Consider the following 23,717-nt stretch of genomic DNA (forward strand, 5'->3'; position numbering starts at 1 on the left):
TCCTTGTGGCTAAAGAAGCCAGCAGGATCATGCAGGAGAGGGCTGTGCCAGTCTAAAGTACAGCTGCTGCTTCATATCCCTAGGAATGCCTTCCTAGGATGGTCACAGGTCTAACCCCAGCTCCTTGCGTTTGTTATTACTAGCCCTTTGCCCTCCTGGCTTTGCTGCACTGGTTAATTTAAAAGTGCAGAGGTTGAACTGTTTGGATGGGCTTTTTTCTTTCAATATTTGCAGTATATTCTAAATGTTTCACAACAGGAGGGAAGGACAGAGATGTGACTCAAGCGTTGAAATGAGCTTTGAATGTGTCTGTATTTCCTCCCCTTTCTCTGTAACTTCTATTTGAGATACAAGTTCTTGTGCCTGGGCCATATCCTATCTGGAATTGTGTTCTCCCCCCTCAAGTTCTCATGTTGCATCCTCCCTGTTCCCTTATCTCATGTCCTTCACAAAAAAATGGAGGAAAAGCAAGCAAGGATAAAATCAGAACAGCTGAACGAGCTATGGCTGCTGTTCTGCCACAACAATTGTCCTTGAAAGTACACTAAGATTGCTCCAGACTTTTATCTGAAACTCCCCAACCTATTGGATGTGTGTGGTTTGTAGTGGAATTAGTCCTATTGAGTGCTCTTGTTCGTTTTGATTTATTTACTTTTATCGATGGCTTGCTTAGTCCTTTATTGCTCAATGCCCTGTCCACCTGGGGATTCACTTTGTCCTGCTGTCCCTTTTCCTGCAGCTGTGGCACACGGCTGTCCTAAATTGCTGCGGGTGCTCAGGTTACTGTATTCATGCCACCACACACTGTGATATTCCTGCTCTGCACTTTTTTACCCCTAGGAGGTGACAGGCGAGCTTCTGAAAATGAAGCCTTGTCCTAATGAATGAACCCATTTCCCAGGGAAAGCAGGAGGTGCTCCACGTGGACTGCAGCTGGGAAGAGCTTTCCTTTCTGAGTCAGCATCGAGGAATTTAACCTTTGCCTTTGGAGAAAGCAGCACAGCATGAAGTAGAACAGGCAGAAGGAAATGGATTAATTTCAGAGCAGTTAAATAGTTACAGCTCCTGTGGATCTAGAGAACCCCTTCCTTATCTCCTCACCCAGAATCTCTCTATGGTGAGTGTTTGTTCACCTGCTGTTCACCTGTGTCTGGCGTGGCAGGTGGAAGTGGCTGTGGCCAGCTGTGCTCTGTGCAGCTGATCCCAGCTCCCAAGGAAAGGCTTGATCCAGGACTAGCTTAGGCCTTGGTGAAGGCTGTATTCACACTGACACTTCCAGATGTCCCTGCCCACAGGTGACACTGTGAGTGCTGTCCAGGGGCTCTGGGTTACAAGGACAGACCTGATTCTGAGGTTGAGTTTGGGTTGCTACATTGCAAGAGGGACCCTTGGGTGTACCCCAAATTTACTCTGCAGTCAATACTGAGACCATTACTGGACCTAATTTAATGTGAACCCTGATTGTATAGTTCATAGCAAGAGAAGATCAACTACAGTGATACACACTGACAAACTAAAGGTGATGTTTCCTGCTCACTTCATCCTAACAGGTGACCGCCTTACAGGTGATTTCACATCACCTGTCAGTTTGTTCCCACTTGTGTATTTCAGTGTTTATTGCTGTTGGGATTGACACCTTTAACATGTCTTGGAGGCCCATCCAGGCTTTTCTGAGTTTTCTGACACGTCTTGAAAGATGAGACTCCCACCTTTCTGCCCCAGGCTGTGCTCATCCATGTGAGCAGTGCATTAATCTGGCTTTCTAGGGACTTTTGTGTTTCATTTCTTGTCAGTGCATGCTCCTTTGAACCAGAGAATCATTTAGGTTGGAAAAGACCTCTGAGACCATTGAATCTGATCTTTGATCAATCACCACCTTATTAATGAGACCAGAGCACTGAGTGCCATGTTCAGTTATTCTTTGAACACCTCTGGGGATGGTGACGCTACACCTCCCTGGGCAGCCCATTGCAATGTTTAACAACCTTTTCCATGAGGAACTCTTCCTGATGTCCAGCCTGAATCTCTCCTGGCACAACTTGAGGCCATTTCCTCTGGTCCTGTCTCTTGTCTCCTGGGAGCAGAGCCCAGCTTACCCCTGGCTGCACTCTCCTGTCAGGGAGTTGTGGAGAAAGTCTCCCCTAAGCCTCCTTTTCTCCAGGTTGAACTCCCCAGCTCCCTCAGCTCTTCCTCATAGGACTGACTCTCCAGACCCTTCCCCAGCTCTGCTGCCCTTCTCTGGACAAGCTCCAGCACCTTTCTGTCAGCAGAGAACTGATTTTGTCAGGCACTCAGCTCACCATCACCTCTTTCTCAGCAGTATCTGTACATTTTTGTGAGCGTGGCAAAAAAATAACCCTGTCAGCAACAGAAAGGGCTATCCTATGGGCAAAAGACAAAAGACCATGAGCTTCTTTTTCACCCAGTACAGTCCATTGCTCTGTGCTATTGTCGCCCAATGCACAGCCCACTACAGTACTGCGTTAGAGGCTGCACGTATGTTGGGGCAGGTGGTTTTGGACTGCACCCACAAACCTGCTGTGAGGGCATGGAGTGACAGAACAACAGGGAATGGCTTTGAACTGACAGGGCAGGGTTTGGGCTGTGTCCAGTGCTGAGATCCCCAGCACAGGAAGGATGTGGAACAAGTCAAGGAGGCACCAAGATGAGCAGAGTGGTGGAGCCCTTCTCCTGTGATGACAAGCTGAGAGAATTTGGGTGGTTCAGCCTGGGGAAGAGAAGGCTTTGTAGCCTTCCAGTACCTGAAGGGAACCTTCTAGAAAGATGGAGAGAGGCTATTTACAAGGGCCTGGAGTACAGGACAAGGGGAATGGATTCAAACTCAGAGTAGGTTTAGATTGGATATTAGGAAAAACTCTTCTCCGTGAGGGTGGTCAGGCCCTGGCACAGTTGCCCAGAGAAGCTGTGGCTGCCCCTGGATCCCTGGCAGTGTCCAAGGCCAGGCTGGACAGGGCTTGGAGCAACCTGGGATGGTGGAAGGTGTCCCTGCCATGGCAGGGGTGGGGTGGGATGAGCTTTAAGGTCCCTCCCAACCCAAACCATCCCGTGATTCTATGAAACCATGCAGCTGCAAGGTGTATCCCTTCAAACAGTTGTTTTGCCCCCAGTTGTCTTGAGAAGTATTTATGTAGGTCACTTAAAAATATCCCGGGTTTTGTCTCGTCCTTTACGTTCGATGCTTGGCCTGCCCCAAGCCTATGGCTCAGCAGTGAGGTGCCTGCCCTTCACCTGAAGGATTCCCACAAGAGGACGCACGTTTAGACACCATTTAAGGATAATTTTCCCTCAGATAAGGTCCGGAGCCGTTAATTTGGCTGCTCAGGCACCGGACTCCGCGCACTCCCGACCCCCTCAGGGAGCGGCGGCTGCGTGTGGGACGTGACCGGGGCCGGCGCCGCAGCCCCACCCCCGAGGGGCGGGACGTCCTCTGATAGACAGGATTCTTAGCCAATAGAAACGCGCAACGGACAGCGCGGACCAATCGCTGACGGGAAGGGCGGGGCGATCCGGGCTGGGTGGCACCGGCGCGGGCGGCGCTGCGGCAGAACGCAGAGGCGGCGAAGCGGAGAGGATCGAGCGGGAGCGAAGCGAGTAGGGCAAGCAGCAAACATGTCTCTCTCCAACAAACTCACCCTGGACAAGGTGGACGTGAACGGCAAGCGCGTCGTCATGAGGTGAGGCGTTGCGGGGGGAGCGTGCGTCTCCCGGGAGCCGCCCTGCTCCATCCTTCCGCGCTGGGGCCGGGCCTGTGCCCCCCGGCAGCAGCCCCTTGCACGAACCCGGCACGTGTCGATCTGTGCGGGTTTAGTTTCTTTTTTTTTCGTTCGCCGGTTGTTGGAGAGGCTCCTGTATCCATCAGCGAGCCAGCCGGGCTTCCCTGCGGGGGACGTGGTGGCCGGGCAGGGTGGAAATCCCGGCCCGGCTCTGCTCTGCCCGGATCACCCGCTCACACGTGTGTCGGTCACAGGCGGCTGGAGGGGAAATCCAGGCAGGCTGCCGTGCTTTTCTTCCGGAGATCTACCCCAGAAAAACGCTTGTTTCCCAGTTATTTTTTTCCTTACTGCAAATTCAAAAAGCATTCCAATGAAAAAGTGAAGATACGGCTCTGTCCAGCTACTCAAATACCAGTTAAGCATTTTGCAGCAGGAATCGAATCACAGAATGGCCTAGGTTGGAAGGGACCTTAAAACTCATCTCGTTCCACCGCCATGCCAAGGGCAGGACCACCTTTTGCTATCGCAGGTTGCTCCAAGCCTCGTCCAGCCTGGCCTTTACACTTCCGGGGATGGCCCTTATGGCAGGTTTTCTGCACATCCCGCTCTAAAACCCTAAAATAGGCGTTCAGAGCTTATTTATAAAGCATCAGTGCCTGAAAGCCTAATGTTGGAATTGTTGCCAAATCCTAGGAGATAAAGGCGCCAAGGTACATGGTGATATGTCCTGCTCGAAGTGCTGTTATTACGGGTAGTTTGTTCAAGGTCACTATAATGTGGCTACTACGCCTGTGTTATCTACTCTGTTAGTAGGCAGGGTTAGCAAAAGTATGGCTTCTCTTGCCCATAGTGTGTCAGACAACTTACTTTCTCTTTTTACATTGTCTCTGCAACCTTGCTGTGAACTAGTTCCCTAAAAATTTTACTATCAGAAACCAGCCCCTGTAGCAAGTACTGAAGATGCTTGCTCAGGATTTCCGTGCACTTTTCAAATCTGGTACAACAAAAGATCTTTTTATCTCTCTAACACCTGATTTTTTACTTTTTTTTTGGGCCATCTGACTGGGTTTTTTTTTGCCATTTCTGAGTCGTGCTACCCCCGTGCATTGGCAGAGGATAGGTTGGGTTTGCCCGCTCAAAATCCCTGTTAATTAATGCACAAATCTACCTTTGTAATTCTGTGAGGAGCTACCCAAACACAGCAGGTGACCTGCCAGGTTTTGTTTCCTGCCTGCTGCTCATCTCACTAAAACGAGTCACCGCGTGTTCTCAGTAGTACTAAAATCGATACCTCTTCTTTTTCTGCCCCTGTTCATCGTAATTTTGGCGTACTCACACCCTGCTTAGCTTCCGGTGTTAAATGCCGCAGTTTCAGGAAAAGTTGAGAATGGGGAGGAGAAAGGGTTCAGGGCAGCTCAGATTTCAATGGTCTGCAGTGGGAAGAAGGCTGAGCTGGGTCTTTCTGTTGTAGTTTTGATGGCTCTGTAAAGCAAACCGTTCTTTTATTCTCTCCTTTTAGGATAACGGCCCCATAATGGTGCTTTTCTTTGCCCCTTCTAGAACTCGACCATTCTGCTGTGGGGCTGCCAGTTCAATTTCTTTCTGCTCAGCTACTCCTGGTTTGCTGGCAGCTTTTGTCCTTCTTGCCATTTGTTTCACGTGCTGAGTGGGCTGCAGGGGGATCCATTCATGCAACTTGCTGAACTCGGGTGTTCTTTAATGTATAGAATGATGAACGATGCACACTCTGCTCCCTGCCATTCGCTGTTCCAGCCATGGGTGTGCCCTCGTGTAGCTCAGTGAGCAATTTCTGCCTCTGGTTACGCAATGCAGCTTCCTGCACATGGGCACAAGGGATGCCAGGAGAACGGGCTGCTGAAACTCCTCCCTTCCAGCCCTTCAGCTGGCACGAGTAAGGAAGTTACCTCAAGATCCCAGTCAGGTCTTCCAGGGAGAATGTGATAAGCCACAGCACTTGGCTGTAGGGGGATTAGAGCTGCAGAGGACAGAAATTAAAGCTTCCTTGAACTGCCTGCTGGCTACAGTAGTCCAGCTGAGTGTTTTAGAAGCCTCATTAGAGAACACAAGGTCACTCACTAGTCGTTGCTCATTCTTTTTCCTTTGGTTGCTCCTCGTTGGGGATCTGAAATCATATTGTTTAAAAATAAAAAGTTCAGTCTTGGTTTATTTCCTGCTCAGCATAACTGCTGTTCTGATCCTGAGCATTAGAATGGCCCAGCTTTCCTGAGTTATCTCAGCAGTGTTTGTTCTCCATTTGTTTTCTATTATCCTAACCAGCAATGTCTTAAAACGAACTGATTTCAAAATGAGACTTGTGGCCAGGGCAGAGCTGAACATCTTACTCTAATTGTAACATTGCTTTTATAGCCAGTACCTTCACTGGCAGGTTCCCTCACTCATTTGTTGAATATTTAAAGAAAAAAAATTAATAGAATAGATAATCAATAAAATTGATTTGTTGAATATTTAATTTTGCTTCTGGTTTGTTTTTTTTTAGGGTTGACTTCAATGTTCCAATGAAGGATCACAAAATAACCAACAATCAGAGGTGAGCCATAATTCCCATCCCAAATGGAGGCCTCAGAGTCTGCTTTGTCTCTGACTTCAGCCCAGTATCTGGAATGTTACCATGATTAAGCTGCTGTTGCCCACACCAGAATATTAAAGGTGTCAGAGAAAGTCCAAGAATTGTTAATTAAACCCTCTGCAGCTATTAGCAAACTACACTTAGCTACAAAGCTGATGCTCAGTGTAGCTGCTGTGGAAAGCATATGGAAAATATCTCTTCTTTTAGAGGTCCTAGACTTCCTAAATTGGCTATGACCATTTCACAGCCACATCCCTTAGGCTGTGTGTGCAAATTGTCTTTGTTAGTATGCAGAAGTGACTGTGCCTCCTGCTTACCCTGGGGCTGTGTTAACTTCTTGTCTTTGTTAGAATAATTGCTGCAGTGTGGCACACAAAGTCCTGGGGTTTAGAAAGAGTGATGCCAGATACCTCACCCTGCTTGTTTGCCACTTGTATGCAGGTGTCAGTTTTGTTTATCAGTGTCCTCACTGCTCATCATTTCTCTGTTGGTGCAGAATCACAGAGTAACCCAGGAAGCCTGGTAGTGTTCAAGTATGTCTTGGCATTTCTTAGCTGAGCAGTCAGCAGAATTTAGACTACAAAATGCATTTTACTTCCATGTCCTACATTGCTGGGAAGATAACAGTGAAATGTATGGAAACAGGCTGGGATGGAGAGTTCTGTTGATGCTTTCTTGAGGAATTGTTCTGCCCAGCTCTTGTGCTCTGTTTCTTCTGTCATTTTTGAGGGACAGCTCCTAGAGCTCTCGTGCAAGTGTTACTAATCCTCTTGCCTGGTTAACTCTAATTGAATCCTTACTGATTTGTCCTTCTGTGCCATTACAGAATCAAGGCAGCTGTTCCTACCATCAAGCACTGCTTGGACCATGGAGCCAAGTCCGTGGTTCTCATGAGTCACCTGGGTCGCCCCGATGGTGTCCCCATGCCTGACAAGTTCTCCTTGGCCCCAGTAGCTGTGGAGCTGAAGGCACTGCTGGGCAGGTAAGGTGCAAGAGCAGCCTGCTGTGCATCAGGCCCTCCCTATCAGGGTACCTGAATGTTTTCCTTTCCACCAGGAAGTCACTGGTGAGGTTACAGTGTGGCTCTTTTGTTTGCAGGGAGGTTTTGTTCCTGAAGGATTGTGTTGGCCCTGAGGTGGAAAAGGCCTGTGCTAATCCTGCTGCTGGCTCAGTCATCCTGCTGGAGAACCTCCGATTCCATGTTGAAGAGGAAGGGAAAGGGAAGGATGCTTCAGGGAACAAGGTGAGACTTCCAGTCTGGCTTTTGTGTGTGCTTGCTCTGGTCTTACCACCTCCTTTGCTGCAGACGGACAAAGAGCAAGCAGCCTCTCTAAAACACTGATAATGAATTTGCTCCTAAAAGGATGGCAGAGATCTTTAGGTCAGTGTGTCCCACAGTTGTGCAAGAGCTTTGAATGCAGTGAATTTCCAAGATGAAACAGCTCAAGTGAAAGGCTGTAGATGACTGTCAAAGGTGGTGCAGTCTGTAAAAAAGGAAAAAAGCCAAAATAGGGTTGTGCAAGAAACTGCTGCTTGTTGGGCTTCATTTTTGGATGTCTGAAATAAAAAACAATTTGGGGATAGTTTATTGCCACCAGGCCCATAAGAATGATGCCTCTTTTTTGGTTATATGGCTAATATTTCTGCAGCACAGGGATTATCAAACCCTTCTCTAAGCCTGCCTGCTCTTCAGAGTAGTTATCTAGAGCCAGGCTGCCTTGCACCTCTGACATTTTGCTGAAGGTCAGCAGAGTGCTTGCTCCAGACAGCTGCTTTTCTTAGCAATGGTGACCCCGCTGGATTTACAGAGGCCTTGGCTCTGTTCAGATCCAGGGAATGCTGACAGGGAGTGGTGCCCTTTACGGGCTGACACAGGACTCCTGTAGTTTAGGAACACAGCACAGAGTTGGTGAGCCTGTGCAGATGGCAGGGGGCAGTTGAGCAAATCAGGAATTATTCATTGCTAGAACTGTGTGTCACTGCAAGTATGGTGGCAGGGAGAAGAGTGGGGCTAGAATCTCATTTTCTTTGGCAGACAGTCCCTTGTTTTTTTTGGTTTTCTGTAATTCCTAGATGATTTAGGTGGGTTTGTGCATATGGAAGCACAAACTGCACTGAGCACAGCAGGAGAGGTGCCATTGACAGAGCTGCCTCTCCTACCAGAGGTGAAAGTCAGTGCTGTGAGAACAGTGATGCAATACAGGATTGCAGGTTGCTGACTGGTGCTTTAACTGTGTTTTTCCAAAGCAGATGCAATGGTAGTGGTTCCTGCTGTCAGAACTTCTTGTGTTCTGTTCACAGATGGTACTGGATTTTACTAGAGCACTCAGTTTCTGTAAAGCCAGGCAGTTTGCTGAGTGAAGGAGCAGCTGGCTGCATTGCTTTAGAATCTCTGTGGTCCCTTGGACTTGTCTCCTGCTCAGGCTCTGCTAAAAAGGGCCCCCAAAGCCGTGCTGAACCCCTCTGGCATCTCTTGGAGTTCCTTCCTGCCATCATCCCCATGGTGTCACATCTGGGTGCTGGCAGAGGCCTCTGTGGGATGATGAGCTGATAGAGCAGAAAAGCCCTTGGAGAGGGGCTGGCCTGGCTGCCAGTTTGGGCTGTTCCTCAGCAGCAAGTGGCTGTCAGCTACATCTGAGCAGTCACCTGCTGTCCAAGTGAGCTCTGCTGTCTCTTCACGGTGGGAAAGAAAACTGAACTGCATAAGCCATCCAATGAGGATTTGGTAGGATGCTTGGAGGATGGAAAAAAAGTATTTTAACAGAAATACATCTGTTCTTGCCCACTTGAATTGACTACACTTACCTCCAGTTTTCCAGTGTTGGCTGCTTTCACTGTGGCCTGTTGTAGTGTTCTGGCCTTTTATCAGACTGTTGATCAGTTAATCCTCAATGCAGTTGCTAATTCAGTCCTTCAGGAGCTCATCCCTTTTACCTGTGGTACTTGGACACTATGCTTTCTTTGTTCAGTAAGCAAGCACAAATTTGTTTAGTCTGATCTCAGCATTGCCTTGTCTCTCCACACCCTTCCTGTGCTACCTGTGTTCACCACACAACACTGGAAATCTGTTGCAGAGACTGAAAGGTCTGTGGTGCTGCAGTTCAGAAGTGGGAACAGTCCTCAGGCCTCCAATAGCAGTCTAGGGGAGTTTAAAGTGGAGTTTAAACCATTTGAACCTTTTTGTTGTTCCTGCTGGACTGGGAGAGAGCATAGGAAAAGAGTGACCCATCAGATGAACTCCTCCAGCTGACCTTTCTTTGCTTTGGGTTTATGAATCAAATTGCTGACTTTGAGCTTAATGATTCAGAATCAAGTCTCAGGGTGCAAACTTGTCCTTTCTCTTTTTAGATCAAGGCTGAGCCTGCAAAAGTGGATGCTTTCAGAGCCTCTCTTTCCAAACTGGGAGATGTCTATGTCAATGATGCTTTTGGCACTGCCCACCGAGCTCACAGGTGGGTACCCATTTCCCTTCCATAGGAAGAGCTGCAGATCAAGGAGTTTGAACTTCCTTTTGGGTTTATCCCACTATCATTGTGCTGTGTTTGTTCCTCACTGGTGGATTTACTGGAGGGAATTGTCATCAGTGTATGCTCTTTCAGATTTGCCTCTGGGAACAGGAGGCAGCTGAAACAAGATCTCAAGACTTGCATTGACTTTTTTAGACTTCAAAGATCTAAACATTAACTTGCTTAGGGCTTGTATAAATTGTCCTGCAATTACAACAGCCCTCTTTCCCAAAAGATTAATTGCTCCAGAGTGATTATTTTCATTGAATGCCTAGTAAATATGTGTACTTGCAGACTGCAGAGGTCCTCTTGGAAGAAGAAATCTCTGCTCTTGCTGTTCTTATTTGTCCCTCAGTGTTTTGGATCACTAGCTGAGATGATAAATGTCTTGCAGATCAATATTCTGTGCAAAACCAATCTCAGCAAGTAAGCATGTACAGCTGTCTTATCAAACTAGGAAAACAAAGCCCCTGTGTGTGTTTTCATGCAGGAGGTGGTTGTTCTCATTGCTGCAGCTGGCTAAAAGATTGGCTTTGCAATGCTGTGAGAAGTGGGTGTTTTTCAACATATAAATTTTTCCTTTCCTCACTTTTGACTTTAATTCTGCAGCTCCATGGTAGGTGTCAACCTGCCTCAGAAGGCTGCTGGCTTCCTGATGAAGAAAGAACTGGATTATTTTGCCAAAGCCCTAGAGAGTCCAGAGAGACCCTTCTTGGCAATTCTTGGAGGGTAAGACTCAAGAACATTATGACTGGATTTCTCTTAACTCCTCTTACAAATCCAAGCCAAAAAGTTGTTTTGGCTTGGTTTAAACAGGTGCTTTCCTTTCAAGTGTACCTACAGTTTGGATTTGTAGCTGACTCCTGAGATCTGAGATGTGATTAAAGAGGAGCTAACTGACATGTCTGCTTCTGTGAGGATACAATCTGGCTGCTCACTGTCTCTCCTGATCTCTTACATTCCCCAAATTGAGCCAATCCCCAGCAGTTTGTTGCACAGATGAGCCAGGAGAGCAGTTAGAGCCATGTGATGGCCCAGACATTGTCAGTGACCTTTCCTCCCCAGTTCAGGGTACAAGAGTGCTCAGGCTCAGCACTCTGTAAACTGACACGACCTCTCATTATGCAACAGGGCCCTGCTGGGGCTGCATGGGCTCTGCTCTGCCCCAGCACCTGATGTGCAAAGGGACTGGAAGGTGCAGAAGCAATTGACTGCTCACGTGCAGAAATGTTTAATTGCAGCCAGTTTTGCCCATGTGTGTGCCCAGTCCAGCACTGCAGCTCTGTGAGGTGTATTTCATCAGGTGAATTAACTTGGCTGGGCACTCAGGGGAAATCAGGCTCTAAAGGGCCAAATGAGGTTTATGTTAAATAGAAAAGAAGAAATGGAGGGCTGGATAATACTCTAGTAAGTTGAATTTTAATGCTGGCCAGCTAACTTGCTGAATTCTCTTTCTGCTTGTTCCCAACAATCCTTTTGTTGGATCATTCTCTAAAACAGCCTTGACATACCACAGGCACAATATTCATTATTCATTCTTTTTCTCTCTCACCAGAGCCAAAGTTCAGGATAAGATCCAGCTGATCAATAACATGCTGGATAAGGTCAATGAGATGATCATTGGTGGTGGAATGGCGTTCACCTTCCTCAAAGTGCTCAACAACATGGAGGTATGAGAACAATTCTGCATCTGCTTCTAGTGAATAATAGGGTCTGAATGCCCCTTATATGTTCTGGGATTGAGCATTGGATATCTCAGCTCTTTGCAAGAGTAGGGAGCACTGAGAAATTACTTGACAATCCCTTTGCAAAACTCAGATTACTGCTGTGTTTCACCATGTGCTTTAAGAAAACAATCTTTCCAGAATTGCTGTCTGAGCAGTTTGGCTGCTGATGTTCTCCTCTGTCATGACCAGGAGCTAAACAAACCCCTCTCTTACTTTTCCCAAATAATTTCTCTAGATTGGCAACTCTCTATTTGATGAAGAGGGATCAAAGATTGTCAAGGACCTGATGGCCAAGGCAGAGAAGAATGGTGTGAAGATCACTCTGCCTGTTGACTTCATCACTGCTGACAAATTCGATGAGAATGCACAGACTGGGGAAGCCACAGTGGCTTCAGGCATTCCTGCTGGCTGGATGGTAGGTTTGAATGGGAAAGGGACTGAGAGAAGAAGCAGTAAGGAATAGGGTAGAACAACTCCTAAAAGAGTAGAAAGAGTAATTGTGAGCCTTGGCAAATATTTCTGAGGGTAGTCAAGCTGCGTAGAGTTAGTTGGTGTAATGAAATTGAAACCCTGTTGTTTGTTCTGAATTTTTTAAGTCTAAAGTAGCTTTTGTGAGATTTGGATTAAAGCAGCAAAATGCCTCTCCAACTTGCAGATTTGAATGCAGTAGAAATCCCTTTTATTTGACTGGAATTTAAGTCGGGTTGGCAAAGGTTTCCAGCTAAGGCTTCAAGAATCTGATATTGATTTAAAATTGACTTAGTGGTGTTAGGAAGATAAATACCACACCAGACTCCACCCTCCTACAGCAGCTGCTGGCAAATCTGTCAGTGCATACAGAGAAACTCTTGTTTATCTGTGCCTTTTCTCACTTGCCTTAGGGCCTGGACTGTGGCCCTGAAAGTGTGAAGAAGTTTGTTGAAGTTGTGGGAAGGGCCAAGCAAATCGTGTGGAACGGTCCAGTTGGGGTCTTTGAATGGGACAAGTTTTCCAAAGGAACCAAAGCCCTGATGGACAAGGTGGTAGAAGTAACTGGAAAAGGCTGCATCACCATTATTGGTAAGTAGTGTTTGTTCTTGTTTTTCTTAATGCATGAAGGCAGCTTCTGCTGGTCAGCAATAGGTTAAAAATGTCAGAGTGTTTTCCTTTCCTTTCATTTTCCTCTGTCCTTCAGCCTGGAGATGTGGTTTTAAAATCTGCTGCATGTACTAATGTGAGTGTTTGGGAGCAGAACCAGCTCACAGCAAGGCTGTGGGCCTTCAGTTGGGCAAAATCTGAATTTCTCATGTGTCTCATGGATTCTGTTTGTGCTGCAGGTGGTGGAGATACAGCTACTTGCTGTGCCAAGTGGAACACTGAGGATAAAGTCAGCCATGTCAGCACAGGAGGTGGTGCCAGCCTGGAGCTGCTAGAGGGTAAATCCTCTTATCTTCATTTCTTTGAGTGAATTTGGAGTTCTGGGAGCTTTACGAAGCGCAAGGTTTTCTCTGTCCCGCCATGTGGAGTTAGTTACATGTAGCTTTGGAACCACAAGCTCTTCTTGCTACTCTTTTGTAGCTGTCATAGAGGAGGAGGAGAGGAAACAAAATGGAGTATTCCTGCAAAGAGCCCAGTCTGCTTCTCCTAGAAAGCAAAAATACTGGAATGGAAAACGAGAGAGTGGGCTGGCTTTTGTCACTGATCCCCCAGGACATGCCAACCAGCCTGTTTCAAATGGCCAGTTTCTGATAGGGAAATCTCATCAGAGCAGTCTGGAATCTTGCCAGAAGTCTCCTCTTCCTGTTTGGAATTCCCTTGGTTTTGGGGAGCCCTCTAGTGCTCACTAACAAACCTGCACGAGGGGACTTGGAATTCAAAATGGTGAGGATGGACAGGGATTCCTGCAAGGAGTTACATTGTTCTCTCAACGACTTTTCATTTCCTCTGGTAATTTGCCGTTTCCCAGTGTGTGTAAATTATCCAATGCTGTCAGCTCCTCTGGGGAGGAGAAACTTCAACAAACTGCCTTGCAGCTGCTGTTTCCAGGAGCGAGGTGGGAGACAGAGCTTTTGTTTCTGTTGCCTAGGGAGTGATGGGGAAGGGAAAGAATGCAGATGGCTCGAAGGAAACACTGTGTATTCAAAAGGACAAACTTGTCTAAGTTTTGGCCCAAAATATGGGTTTGTGTGTGTGATCTTTTAAATGTAACGGAAGTCTGGTTAATTAGAAATGCTTCTGAAGATGAAAAAAGGGAGAAAAATCCCTGAAAACCCAGCAAACTAGTGAGTTGTGGACAGTGGTACAATTCAGTCCTGCTGCACAGCTTGAGCATTAGAAGGCTGTTTTTCTGAGAAAAGGCAAAACCAGAGTGGTGTCTGTTCATTATTAGAGTAGGACAAAAAGGTAAAAATGCTTAAGAAAACATTGCACTTTAATAATCTGTGCCCTTGTACTGAAAGATGAACACATTCTTTGATTCCGTCAGTTGGAAAGAGACGTTTAAATGTCTCAACCTGGGTGTTTTAGTCACACTAAAAAGAGCTGAGACTCGTAGGAGACTTTTTCTCATAATTAATTAAAATTTCCACCACACTCCTCACGATTCTATTTACATTTCTCTAGGGATTTAAGAAAGTATGTAGCAACTCCCTAAATCCAATCAAAAATCTGTTTGCCGTCAAATTTAACGGAAAAGGATGCTGAGTGTTTGGAGCTGGTCCTAGCAGAGACTTGGACAGAAATGTGCCATTACTGTTAATTGAGGATTGATGGCTGGGCTGTGTTAGGAATCTCTCTGCTGACATCTGGGTGCCTTGGAGGCTGCAGGGAGGATTTACTGTGTGGAGCCAAACTCTTCCATTTTCAACCTACAATTCCTGATATGTAACTTTTTAAAATCACATATCTTTAAATGCTGCAGTGCAAGCCTAAAGCAAAGTTGTTTGAGCACAGAGGGGTGTTTAACGCTGCTGTTGTGTTTTATCTGCCCCCAGGTAAGGTTCTCCCTGGTGTGGATGCCTTGAGCAACGTGTAGAGAGCAGAGCCCCACGTCCTGGTCCCGTGCACAGCCCCTGAGATCCAACACTTCAGCGCTTCTGTATTCCAGCTCTGCCAGAGGCAGATCCCAGAATGTAAACAGGAACGGGACCTTGGAGCAGGAGAGAGCAGAGATTTTTCCGACTGCAGTTTACATGATGTGGGTTTGTCCACTGTTACCCCACTTGAATTAACGTAGTGAGTTTAAACTGTTGTTGTGAAGTTAGAGTGTATATATTTATATTTTGCCTTTTCAAAGAGATTAATCCCTGTTAGACATATATCTCAGAAAGGAGTGCACTGTTCAGCTTCCATCTTAGAGGCATTTCCATCACTTGACACGGTTCAGAAATCAGAGGGGACTCCAGTTTTTTGGAGGTTGGTTGTAATAGCTGCTGAATAAACATATTTAAAGTGCTCCCCGTTTGCATCTTGTCCTTATTTCACATTTTCAGAATGGTCTGCATTAAAGTATCTTCTAGCATCAGGAATCTGAGCTATTTTTCCTATAATTTCCTAATTATAATGTTTGTAAATCTCCTTTTATATTTGTCCAGTGGCTCTGTAAGCACCCAGTCAAAGTGAACTTGGTTGGTAAGGAAGTAAATAGCTACAGATGTGCTGTTATGTTACAACTTCCATGCCATTCAGTAATGAAAATGAAAATTTGAATGTGCAAATCAAGAAAAAGAAAAGGCAAGTTCAGCTGAGAAAACTTGCCTCATAATAGGCAACTAATGTATTTAATGTCAATACATAGAGGAAATCTTGAGGATTGGGCAGGTAAAAATGAACTTCCAGGCAAAGAGAATTGCATTGTGCCTCTGCTGAAGTTTGGGGTCCTAAAAGGACTGAAAGTGGTATGGTAAAACTGCCCAGTTGGCCAGGGAGGTTTGTGTGTGGCTTCAGCAGAACTGCAGGGGCTGTCAGTGAGGCCCAGCAATGTGGTTCCAGTGCCTGGAGCTGGATTTCCATGTGGGCTGCCATGTGCTCCTGTGCTCACTGCTGGGCCCCAATGTGGATCCAAACCAAACCTGGGGCTTCTCCAGCTCCAGCCTGGCCTCGACTTTGGATGGTGTCAGCAGTCACAGCTCTGCTCTGAGGAGATGCACTGCTCCAGCTGAACTGCTTGAGGATCTTCCTGGTGGATCCAGGAGCAGGGAGTGGTGTGAGGCAGCCATAGCCTGGTTTGATCCCTAGTGAATCCCCCGCAGTGGTGCTTCCCTGGAGGTTCTGCACAGCACAAAGCATTCAGGATGAGCCATGGAGGGAATTCCTGAGGTAAGCAGCAGGTCACAACACAGACTCTGCTTTTAAGTTAATTTCTATGTATGCAATATTACCAAAACGAAGGAAAGCATGTGTTACAACAGACACACTGCCAAATTCCAATTGATCATGAGGGGGTGTGAATTAAAACTCAGTAATGCTGAAGTGTGGTAAAGCTGCAATGAAATACATACTCGTTACAGTTTAAAGCTAAAAGTGACTGTTGCAAAGAAAGTGGAAATAATGCAAATTACTGCAGTGCTGTGGTCTTGTCTTCCTCCCCTCCTTTGTAACTCTGGCAAGCATTGTCTGATGGCACATGAATGATGCACGTTTTTGCTGTGCTGTGCTCATGTTTTCCAGGCAGGGGTGCAGACCTCCGACAGCTGCAGGAATGAGGCAAAGAAAAGAGGGGGCCTGTCAGCCACAAAAGGACCATGGATTTTGGAAATCCAGTACTACACAAACAAACATTCCACCATGTTTTGTAACAGATCCTCCTTGTCTGGCTCTGGCAAACAAGGCCTCGTGACAGCAGAGTCCATTTTTGTGTCACTCTTGTGCCCTTGCACTGCTGGATTCCCATGGAGCAATAACAGACTTTCCCCCCAGCCCTCCTTTCTGGGTGTTTACAGTGGAAGGTTGGTGTGTGGCCACTACCTCTGCTGGCTCTTTCCTCTCTCCATCAAAAACAACCAAACAAAGCTATCTGTAATCAAATACAGCAAGCAGTAATAATGCTCTGTAAACACAGATGTCCCTGCTTTTTTCCACCTGGCTTTGGATGCTTCCCACTCACATCTCTAAAATGTCCTTTTGTTTCCACGTGGCTTGTTTTATGCACTATTCTGTGTTCAACACAGCAAACCTTGCACAGCATGGCCAGAGAGGTACTCAGCTTTAAATAAAAATAAGTTGTAGTTGTAAACAAAAATGGATGAAACATCTAAACATGAGACCACAGGAGCTGCACACAGGATGACCAGCAGCTGAACACTTCAATGACAGAGTTTCCAGGAGCTTTTTTAAAGCTTTGCCTATTAATGCCTCTTTGACAGTTTGACTTTTACATTTTTATTGCTTTTGTTGAGAGTCTTTCTGGGGTGAGGAATGGTCTTAGTCAGAAAAATTGTGGAAGAGAGATTAGAAGCAAAGCTATTGCAGAAAGCTTGTGATGTAATGAAGGTAATAGATAGAGCAGGTCAAGGGGGCTGATAGTAAGAGCCAGGTGCAATAAAAAGTAAAGCGCTTAAATCCTTCAGCTACAACAACCCCATGGAACGCTCCAGGCTGGGGCAGAGGGGCTGGAAAGTGTCCAGTGGTAAAGGCCCTGGGGGTGCTGGTGACAGCAGCTGAACATGAGCCAGAGTGTGCCCAGGTGGGCAAGAGGCCAGTGGCACCTGGCCTGTCCCAGCCCTGGTGTGGCAGCAGGACCAGGGCAGTGGCTCAAGTGACCTCGAGCACTGTGTCCAGTGCTGGGCTCCTCAATTCTGGAAGGACAGTGAGGGGCTGGAGAGTGTCCAGAGAAGGAAAGGAAGCTGGGAAGGGTCTGGAGCACCAGGAGTGGCTGAGGGAGCTGGAAAGGAGCTCAGCCTGGAGCGAAGGAGGCTCAGGGGGACCTTGTGGCTCTGCACAGCTGCTGACAGGAGGGGACAACCGGGGCAGGGGTCCCAAGCACCCAGGGATGGGACACGGGAGGATCAGGTCGCATATTAGGACGAGTTTCTTCCCAGAAGGGGTGATTAAACATTGGAAGGAGCTGCTCCCGGCGGTGTTGGAGTGCCCATCCCGGGAGGCGTCGGAAGACTGACCGGCTGTGGCACTCGGGGCTCTGCTCTGGCTGACCAGGTGAGGATGGGTCACAGGCTGGGCTCGATGCTCTCAACGATCTTTTCCCACCCGGCTGGTTCGGCGATTCCCCCGGGCCGACAGCTCCCGGCGGCTCCCGTGCGGAACTACAGCTCCCGGCCGGCACCGCTGCCGGCCCGCCGGGGCTGCCGGGCGCCGTAGTTGCAGCCTGCTGCTGAAAGTTGCCCGCGGCAAGGCGGGGGCCCTTGGCGGAGCTGCCCGGCGCGGCTGAGCGCCGCGTTGGCCCGAGCGGCCCGGCATGGAGGTGCGGGCGGCGGCGGGGCCTGGCGGCCGCGGGGTAAGGCGCGGCGCGGCGCGGGGCGGGGAAGGGAAGGCCGGCGGTGTGCCTCAGGCACTACCAGGGACGGGCAGGGAGCCGGCCGGGGAGCCGTGTGTCCCCGCTGTCCTCACCGGGATCTCCTCCTCCTTCCCCGGGCGGTTCCGGGGCTCAGCCCGCTCCTTTCGGGGTGGGGAGGCGGCGGGGCTCGGGGCTGCTGGGCTGTGGGAGCTTTCCCTGGTCCCTGTCCGGCCCTTCCCCGCTCCCTGTCCGGCCCTTTCCGGCTCCCTGTCAGCTCCAGGAGTGCCGGGATGCTCTGTTACCCACAGCCCCTGCCCAGCCCCAGAGATGTCCCTGCTCTGCCCTCCTCCCGGCGGCCCCACACACCGCAGGAGCTCACCCGCACTGCCCCAGCTCTCAATTTAGCAGAAACCTCTCCAAATCCGTCTGCTTTGATCTCCTAGAGAACAGATTTGCAGGGCGATAGTCCCAAAAGGGTTACAGGTTTCACATCCGTGTCTGGGTTTGGCCATCCCGGTACCAGAGGCTGTGGATTTCATTGGAGGGATTGTGCCTTTCATTCACAGGCTGAGTCAGGCAGGGCCAGAAACACTCACCGTGACTGTTACCACAGGGTCTGAGCAGCTCCAATCCTGCCTGCCTCAATTCCAGGGTACTTTTGGAAAAAGGAGAGGGCTAGAAAGCCAAATTGTCAGCATGGATGAGCTGAGGTGGACACAGGAACTAGGGTGATGTCAAACACCCACTGCTTTTCGTGGTGCCGGACCAGCCAAGGACTGGTTGCACGTGGTGGGATTGGGATAGCCCAACATTTCCATATTTCAGGTTCCTGAGAGGCAGTCTGGATTTCTCACAACATTCATGTCCAGACTCTGGTCCCTGGCATCCTTTCCTGCACTCTCCCATCATCACATGCATAAAGAAGATCCCCACTCAATTTTCAGGTTAAAATTTTCAGTGTTGCCTCTGATAAATGATCCTTAATTCAGTCTCAATGCAGTATAAAATAGAAAATTCTTTCTTAGTTCATTTTTATTCCACTTTCTAATGATAATTTTTCATTAAGCGTCTAATCGCTTCCTAAGCATTTCTCATCAGCAAGGCTCAAGGTGCTTTACAAAAGGGGGGAAAATATGCTTATTCCAATTATCCTCATTAAGGCTCAGGTTTTGGGCAGCCTCTGCAGATAATATAGGCCATAAATAATTAAGAGTACAATCTAATTAGGAGAAATCCCCAGTTGTAAACTGAAGTGCCACACTGAAGAAGGCAGTGTCCAAAGGCACAGCCTTGTAACCTAATCTCCCTGATCAGAACAGTATCCCATTAACCCACAAATCTCCCTCTCCTGACCTGTCTGCCCCAAGGACAGGTAATTCCATGTGCAGGATCCAAGGGAGGGAGTTTCAGTGACCAAAAGCAGTCTGGAGAGTGTTCTATTGAAGTTCCTTGTCGTTTGAAGAAAGGTTTTGTGTTTACCAAAATGTGCACCCTGAGCTGAGCAGGGCTGGGTGTAGAACTGATGGAGCTTTTTAGCAGAAATAGGATTTGAAAATAAGAAACACTGCTCAAACTGGAATCCAGAAGATAAAAAAAAAAAAAAAGGTTGTGGCCTGGATCCAGTTCATCCATGACCTAAACAGAATTCTGACCTGAAACTTGCTCTGAACCCTTTGTCAAATTTCATCAAAGTTGGACGTGAACTTTCCTGATTGGGAATTCAGTTTGCTTGTGCTAAAGTGGGTCTGTGTATCCCAACACCTGCATGTCCTGCTGGGAGGTGGCTACATCAGCACATAATTCAGCAGCAGGACTATGTGGATGAAATCCTTGTTCTCATTCCAAGTACCTGCTGTCACATCTTAGTTATTCTCTGGCAATGTTTTCGCTCAGTGATGACCTAATTGCAACGTTCTCATTAGGCAGAGAAATTTCTGAGTTTGGCTTTGCAGTTCACCATCTTACTAAGTAAATCTTTGCTCAGTAGCCCCATCTGCCATGACTTTAGCCCAGTGTTTATGAGGGATCATCAGGCTGATGAGGACAGTGTGTGTCTCTACAACAGCTCCCACTGTACCATTTCCATGTCTAACTTTGAGCAGGTGTTAGGCCATGTTGTTGATGAAAATTCCTGAATCTGGTCATCTGTAGCAGCTTTCTTACCACTAAAGGAGCTGCACCTGTTCTAGTCAGGTGTTGTGTAATTTCCTTGAGAGTTGGTGATTTAAGACCAGCTACAAGTAAAGCTGAAAAGGCCCAGACTGCCTTTCTGCCTGAGCTGGCTTAATCTTGGCTGAGGAATGCTGGTGTAACTTTCAAATATAACTCAAAGGCATGCTGATGGTAAGTTACATTGAAATTAGTCCCTAAGTCCCTTAGGGTCTTGGACAGACCTGCATGCTGATATATCTGTGCTGTAATTTCATTTGTAGTGTGTTAACTGTAGTTCAGTCTCATGTGCTGGAAGCTTTGGGCAGTGAGGCATGACTGGAGCTCCCAGTAATGCTGGTGGTACTGGGAATGTGCTGCACCTGGCAGAGGAGGACCTGCAGAAATGAGGAAGCTGCAAGTGCAGGCAGTCTGAGCAGCAGAATGAGGGAGGGGGAGAAGGAAAAAGAGAAAAGGAAAGTCAGGAATAAAACTAAACCACCAGGGTTGTAGGTGATGATGGGCTCCCTAAGTACATTCTCATGTGCTGCTTAGAGGCGGGAGGAGAAGAGGAGCCTTCTCCAGGAAGTGCATTTCCACACCATGAAGCCTTGGGTTTCTTCCCTTGCACATTTGGAGACTGCTCACATCTTTCTTTCCCTTACCTTATGAGACATTTCCCTTCATTTACCAGTGTTTGGAAGGAGATGAGGCACTGTTGGGCTCCCTTATTAATTTAATCTCTGGGAAGCTCCACATAAATCCCTGGATTTCCCAGTCTCGATAGAAAGAGGTGTTTGTGGAGTTGGACACAAGGTGGAGGTTCCTGCACAGGGAGGGTTTGATGCTGTCCCAGTCCTGTGCCTGTGACTCTTAATCGTGCCTTGCTTTGAAGTCTGAAGCTCAGGAGTCTGCATTAATGATCAAGGGGCAGAGCTGAATACGGAATTCCTATGGCACGACGGTAAAGGTGTGGGTAAGGATGTGGGAAGAGAATATTTAAGAGCAGTCTGGCATGTATAGTTAATAATATTAAAAAGTTAATCATGTTAATTTCCTGTAGGTGCTTAAGTTCTCAAGGCTTTGAGCATCTTCTCATTCCTTATAGATCATTGGTCTCTGGCTGGATCCTGTCATGTCCACAATATTAAATTCCTTGAAAAGCAGAAAACTTCATGCTTGAAAACTCTTGTCCTCTCCGGTGGGAAACTTGCTCTTCCCCCTTAGGCAGGAATGTCTGTTCCTCTTGCAGTGTTTCAGAGCTGTGCTTGGCATTTGGCTGTCACTCTGTCCCACTCTGCCAAGTGTCAGTGATCCCTGAATGCTTGAAAGGTTCTTTGGGACTCTCAGCAGATGTGAAGCTCTTCTAAATTTGAGATGTGTCAGGAACAGAATGCGTTAGAACAATTATTCCTGACTTTGACTTGTGACTATGTTAAAACTCACTTATTTTTGCCACTGTATGTGTTCTTTTTAGGGCTCTGAGCTGTTTCTGCTGTTTCTGTAATTCAGGAGTTGTTCTTCCCAATTTTTACTTCATAAAGGAAAACAGTCAAAAGGGCTGTGTATCTGGCTACACATAATATACAGATATCTACTGTATTATGAAGTCTTGTGTATTTTTTTGTAAACACTGGATTTCTTTATGTATTTAATACCATAGTGTAAATGAATATTTATGGAGGTGTCTGAGGTCTTTGGATCAGCTGTATCAGGTAAAGTTTTGATTCAAATCCCAGGAGAAAAACCCCATCACTTACATTGCATTCCCTCTTGTCCCCAGGGAATTAAAAAGACAAAATATTTTAAGCCATTGAACGTGCACTGAGCTTTAGTTTGTTAGCTGAGAAGGAGTAGGATGTCTTTCCTCAGCTACATTCAAAACTGAAGAACAAAAAGCTACCTTGAAAAATGGCCTTTGGGAAGCAGATGGCAGAAGCCAAGAAACTTGAGCCCTTTGCTAATGAATACTCTGTCCTTAACATTGTCTCTTTTGTTTCCCACACTTCCATGAACTGCACATGGATTCAATTTGCCAGTTTTTAATCCTTTTTCCTGGTGCCTGATCCGAGCACAGTCTAGGAGCTGGGACAGCAGGCACTGAGATGCTTTGGGTTTGTTTTTGCTGCCTGTTTGTCCCTGTGCAAGCTCTGGCTCAGGTGTGTAAGGTAATCCAGGACACATGGCTTGGGTGCATCCTGGGCAGAGGGAATCAAAGCTTTTCCAGCTTCCTGGCAAAGGGTGGAACAGACAGGGCTGGGAGCAGGTTTGCTTTGATGAAAACATAGCAGGATTCCTACTGTGGCTCCCGTTGGAGAAGGTGTTTGAGCTGTGCTAGGACTTTCTTAAGGAGAGCTGTTTTTCTTGGCATAGCTCAAAAATGGATGGAAAGTCAGGGTGGAGCCAAGGGATTTGGCATCATGGGAATTTCTCACACCAGCTTGTCTTTGTGTTACAGCACGACAGAAGTGCTTTCTGCTGAGAGAAGCATTTACATCAGATGTTTATTTGAGACAGTGGAGTTGATTCCAGTGAGTGATGATTGCCCAGGGTAAATGCAGTTCTTAGTAATGACTCTTGTTTCCAAAAGCATAGCTAGCTCCTAGAGTTGCTGTTTGCCAAATTGTTAGGGATCTAATGAATCATCAATTGAAGATAAAAATGGAATTTCATATCAAGAACACAATGTGTTTTCATTCCTCGTTTTTCTCTTGATAACTGTTGAACAAAGATCACCAGCAGAGAGTGCTGGTGCTCTTCCAGTATGTGACAGCAGCTTCTGAAATGGATTGTAAAATCTAATCAGACTTTGTTCCATAATTCTATTTTTAGTTTTTCATTTACATGAAAATGAGATGTTAATCAATTACCTGTAACTTGATATCTTATTTTTTCTAATTATCAATCTTCTTGTAGCTTACTACAGGGGAAAGATTGTTTTTTAGAAGCACATCTACATATTCATAAAAATTCTAATTGGCACTTTTGGAAGCAATTATTTAAGAGAAATTAATCTATTTTGTTTCACTATGTTTTTTGTACATACAATTTTTTTCTCCTTTCATTTGTCTTCTTTAATTTCATGTTCAAAATAAGCTGGTTACTCTTCAGTACAGCTTCTGTGTAGCAGGGGAAGATGGTTCTGCTCCTGCAGTTAGCAGAGCTGTAGCACATTCACTGAGACCATACCTGCACCCTTCCCAGCCAGAGATTGCTGTTGGTTGGGCCTCTTTCATTTCTCACTTCTGTCTCTGCTTCTGACATCAGCGTTAAAAATGAGTTGCAAGAGCTTTAAATCAGAGCCACCCCCTTTTCCCCATCGCTGTGGTATCTATCAGTACAGCTGCACCATTAGAACGCCTGGAGGCTTTGAAGAGGTTGGGCTTTTTGGTATCAAATCAACTGTGGTTGTCCCCTCTTAGGCTTTATGGTCATTGAAATGTCAGGATTATCAAGTCTGGTTTTGCTGCAGAACCTGCTGTGCATCTTGTTCACTTGTAATGTCATATAATATTAAGTCCTTGAGAGCAAACTGTGTTGAAGTTCAGTGCCTCCATGCCTTAT

At 46.9% G+C, this 23,717-nt stretch overlaps 2 protein-coding genes across 5 annotated transcripts in view; both read left to right on the forward strand.

Moving 5' to 3' along the window:
- Nucleotides 1-3,538: 3,538 nt before the first annotated feature.
- PGK1 (phosphoglycerate kinase 1) lies at nucleotides 3,539-15,008 on the forward strand. Its single transcript, XM_085060076.1, has 11 exons — nucleotides 3,539-3,695; nucleotides 6,253-6,303; nucleotides 7,169-7,324; nucleotides 7,441-7,585; nucleotides 9,691-9,794; nucleotides 10,458-10,577; nucleotides 11,404-11,518; nucleotides 11,811-11,990; nucleotides 12,457-12,634; nucleotides 12,892-12,990; nucleotides 14,548-15,008. The coding sequence occupies exons 1-11, from the start codon at nucleotides 3,631-3,633 to the stop codon at nucleotides 14,586-14,588; spliced, it is 1,254 nt and encodes a 417-aa protein (XP_084916202.1). The 5' UTR covers nucleotides 3,539-3,630; the 3' UTR covers nucleotides 14,589-15,008.
- A 2,545-nt stretch (nucleotides 15,009-17,553) lies between these two features.
- AMOT (angiomotin) overlaps nucleotides 17,554-23,717 on the forward strand; it is a 57,726-nt gene continuing 51,562 nt past the window's right edge. The window contains exon 1 of one of the 4 annotated variants that reach the window (XM_085060074.1): nucleotides 17,554-17,707. The gene's annotated coding sequence lies outside the window, so the exon portion shown is untranslated. Of the gene's footprint in view, nucleotides 17,708-17,861; nucleotides 18,006-20,247; nucleotides 20,349-23,717 lie in introns of those variants that run through there. The other 3 variants (XM_085060075.1, XM_085060071.1, XM_085060072.1) reach the window with 3 other exon arrangements.

The sequence above is a fragment of the Lichenostomus cassidix genome, chromosome 4A (assembly GCF_008360975.1).
Source record: "Lichenostomus cassidix isolate B80296 chromosome 4A, HeHo_3.0, whole genome shotgun sequence".
Taxonomy (NCBI): Eukaryota; Metazoa; Chordata; class Aves; order Passeriformes; family Meliphagidae; genus Lichenostomus; species Lichenostomus cassidix.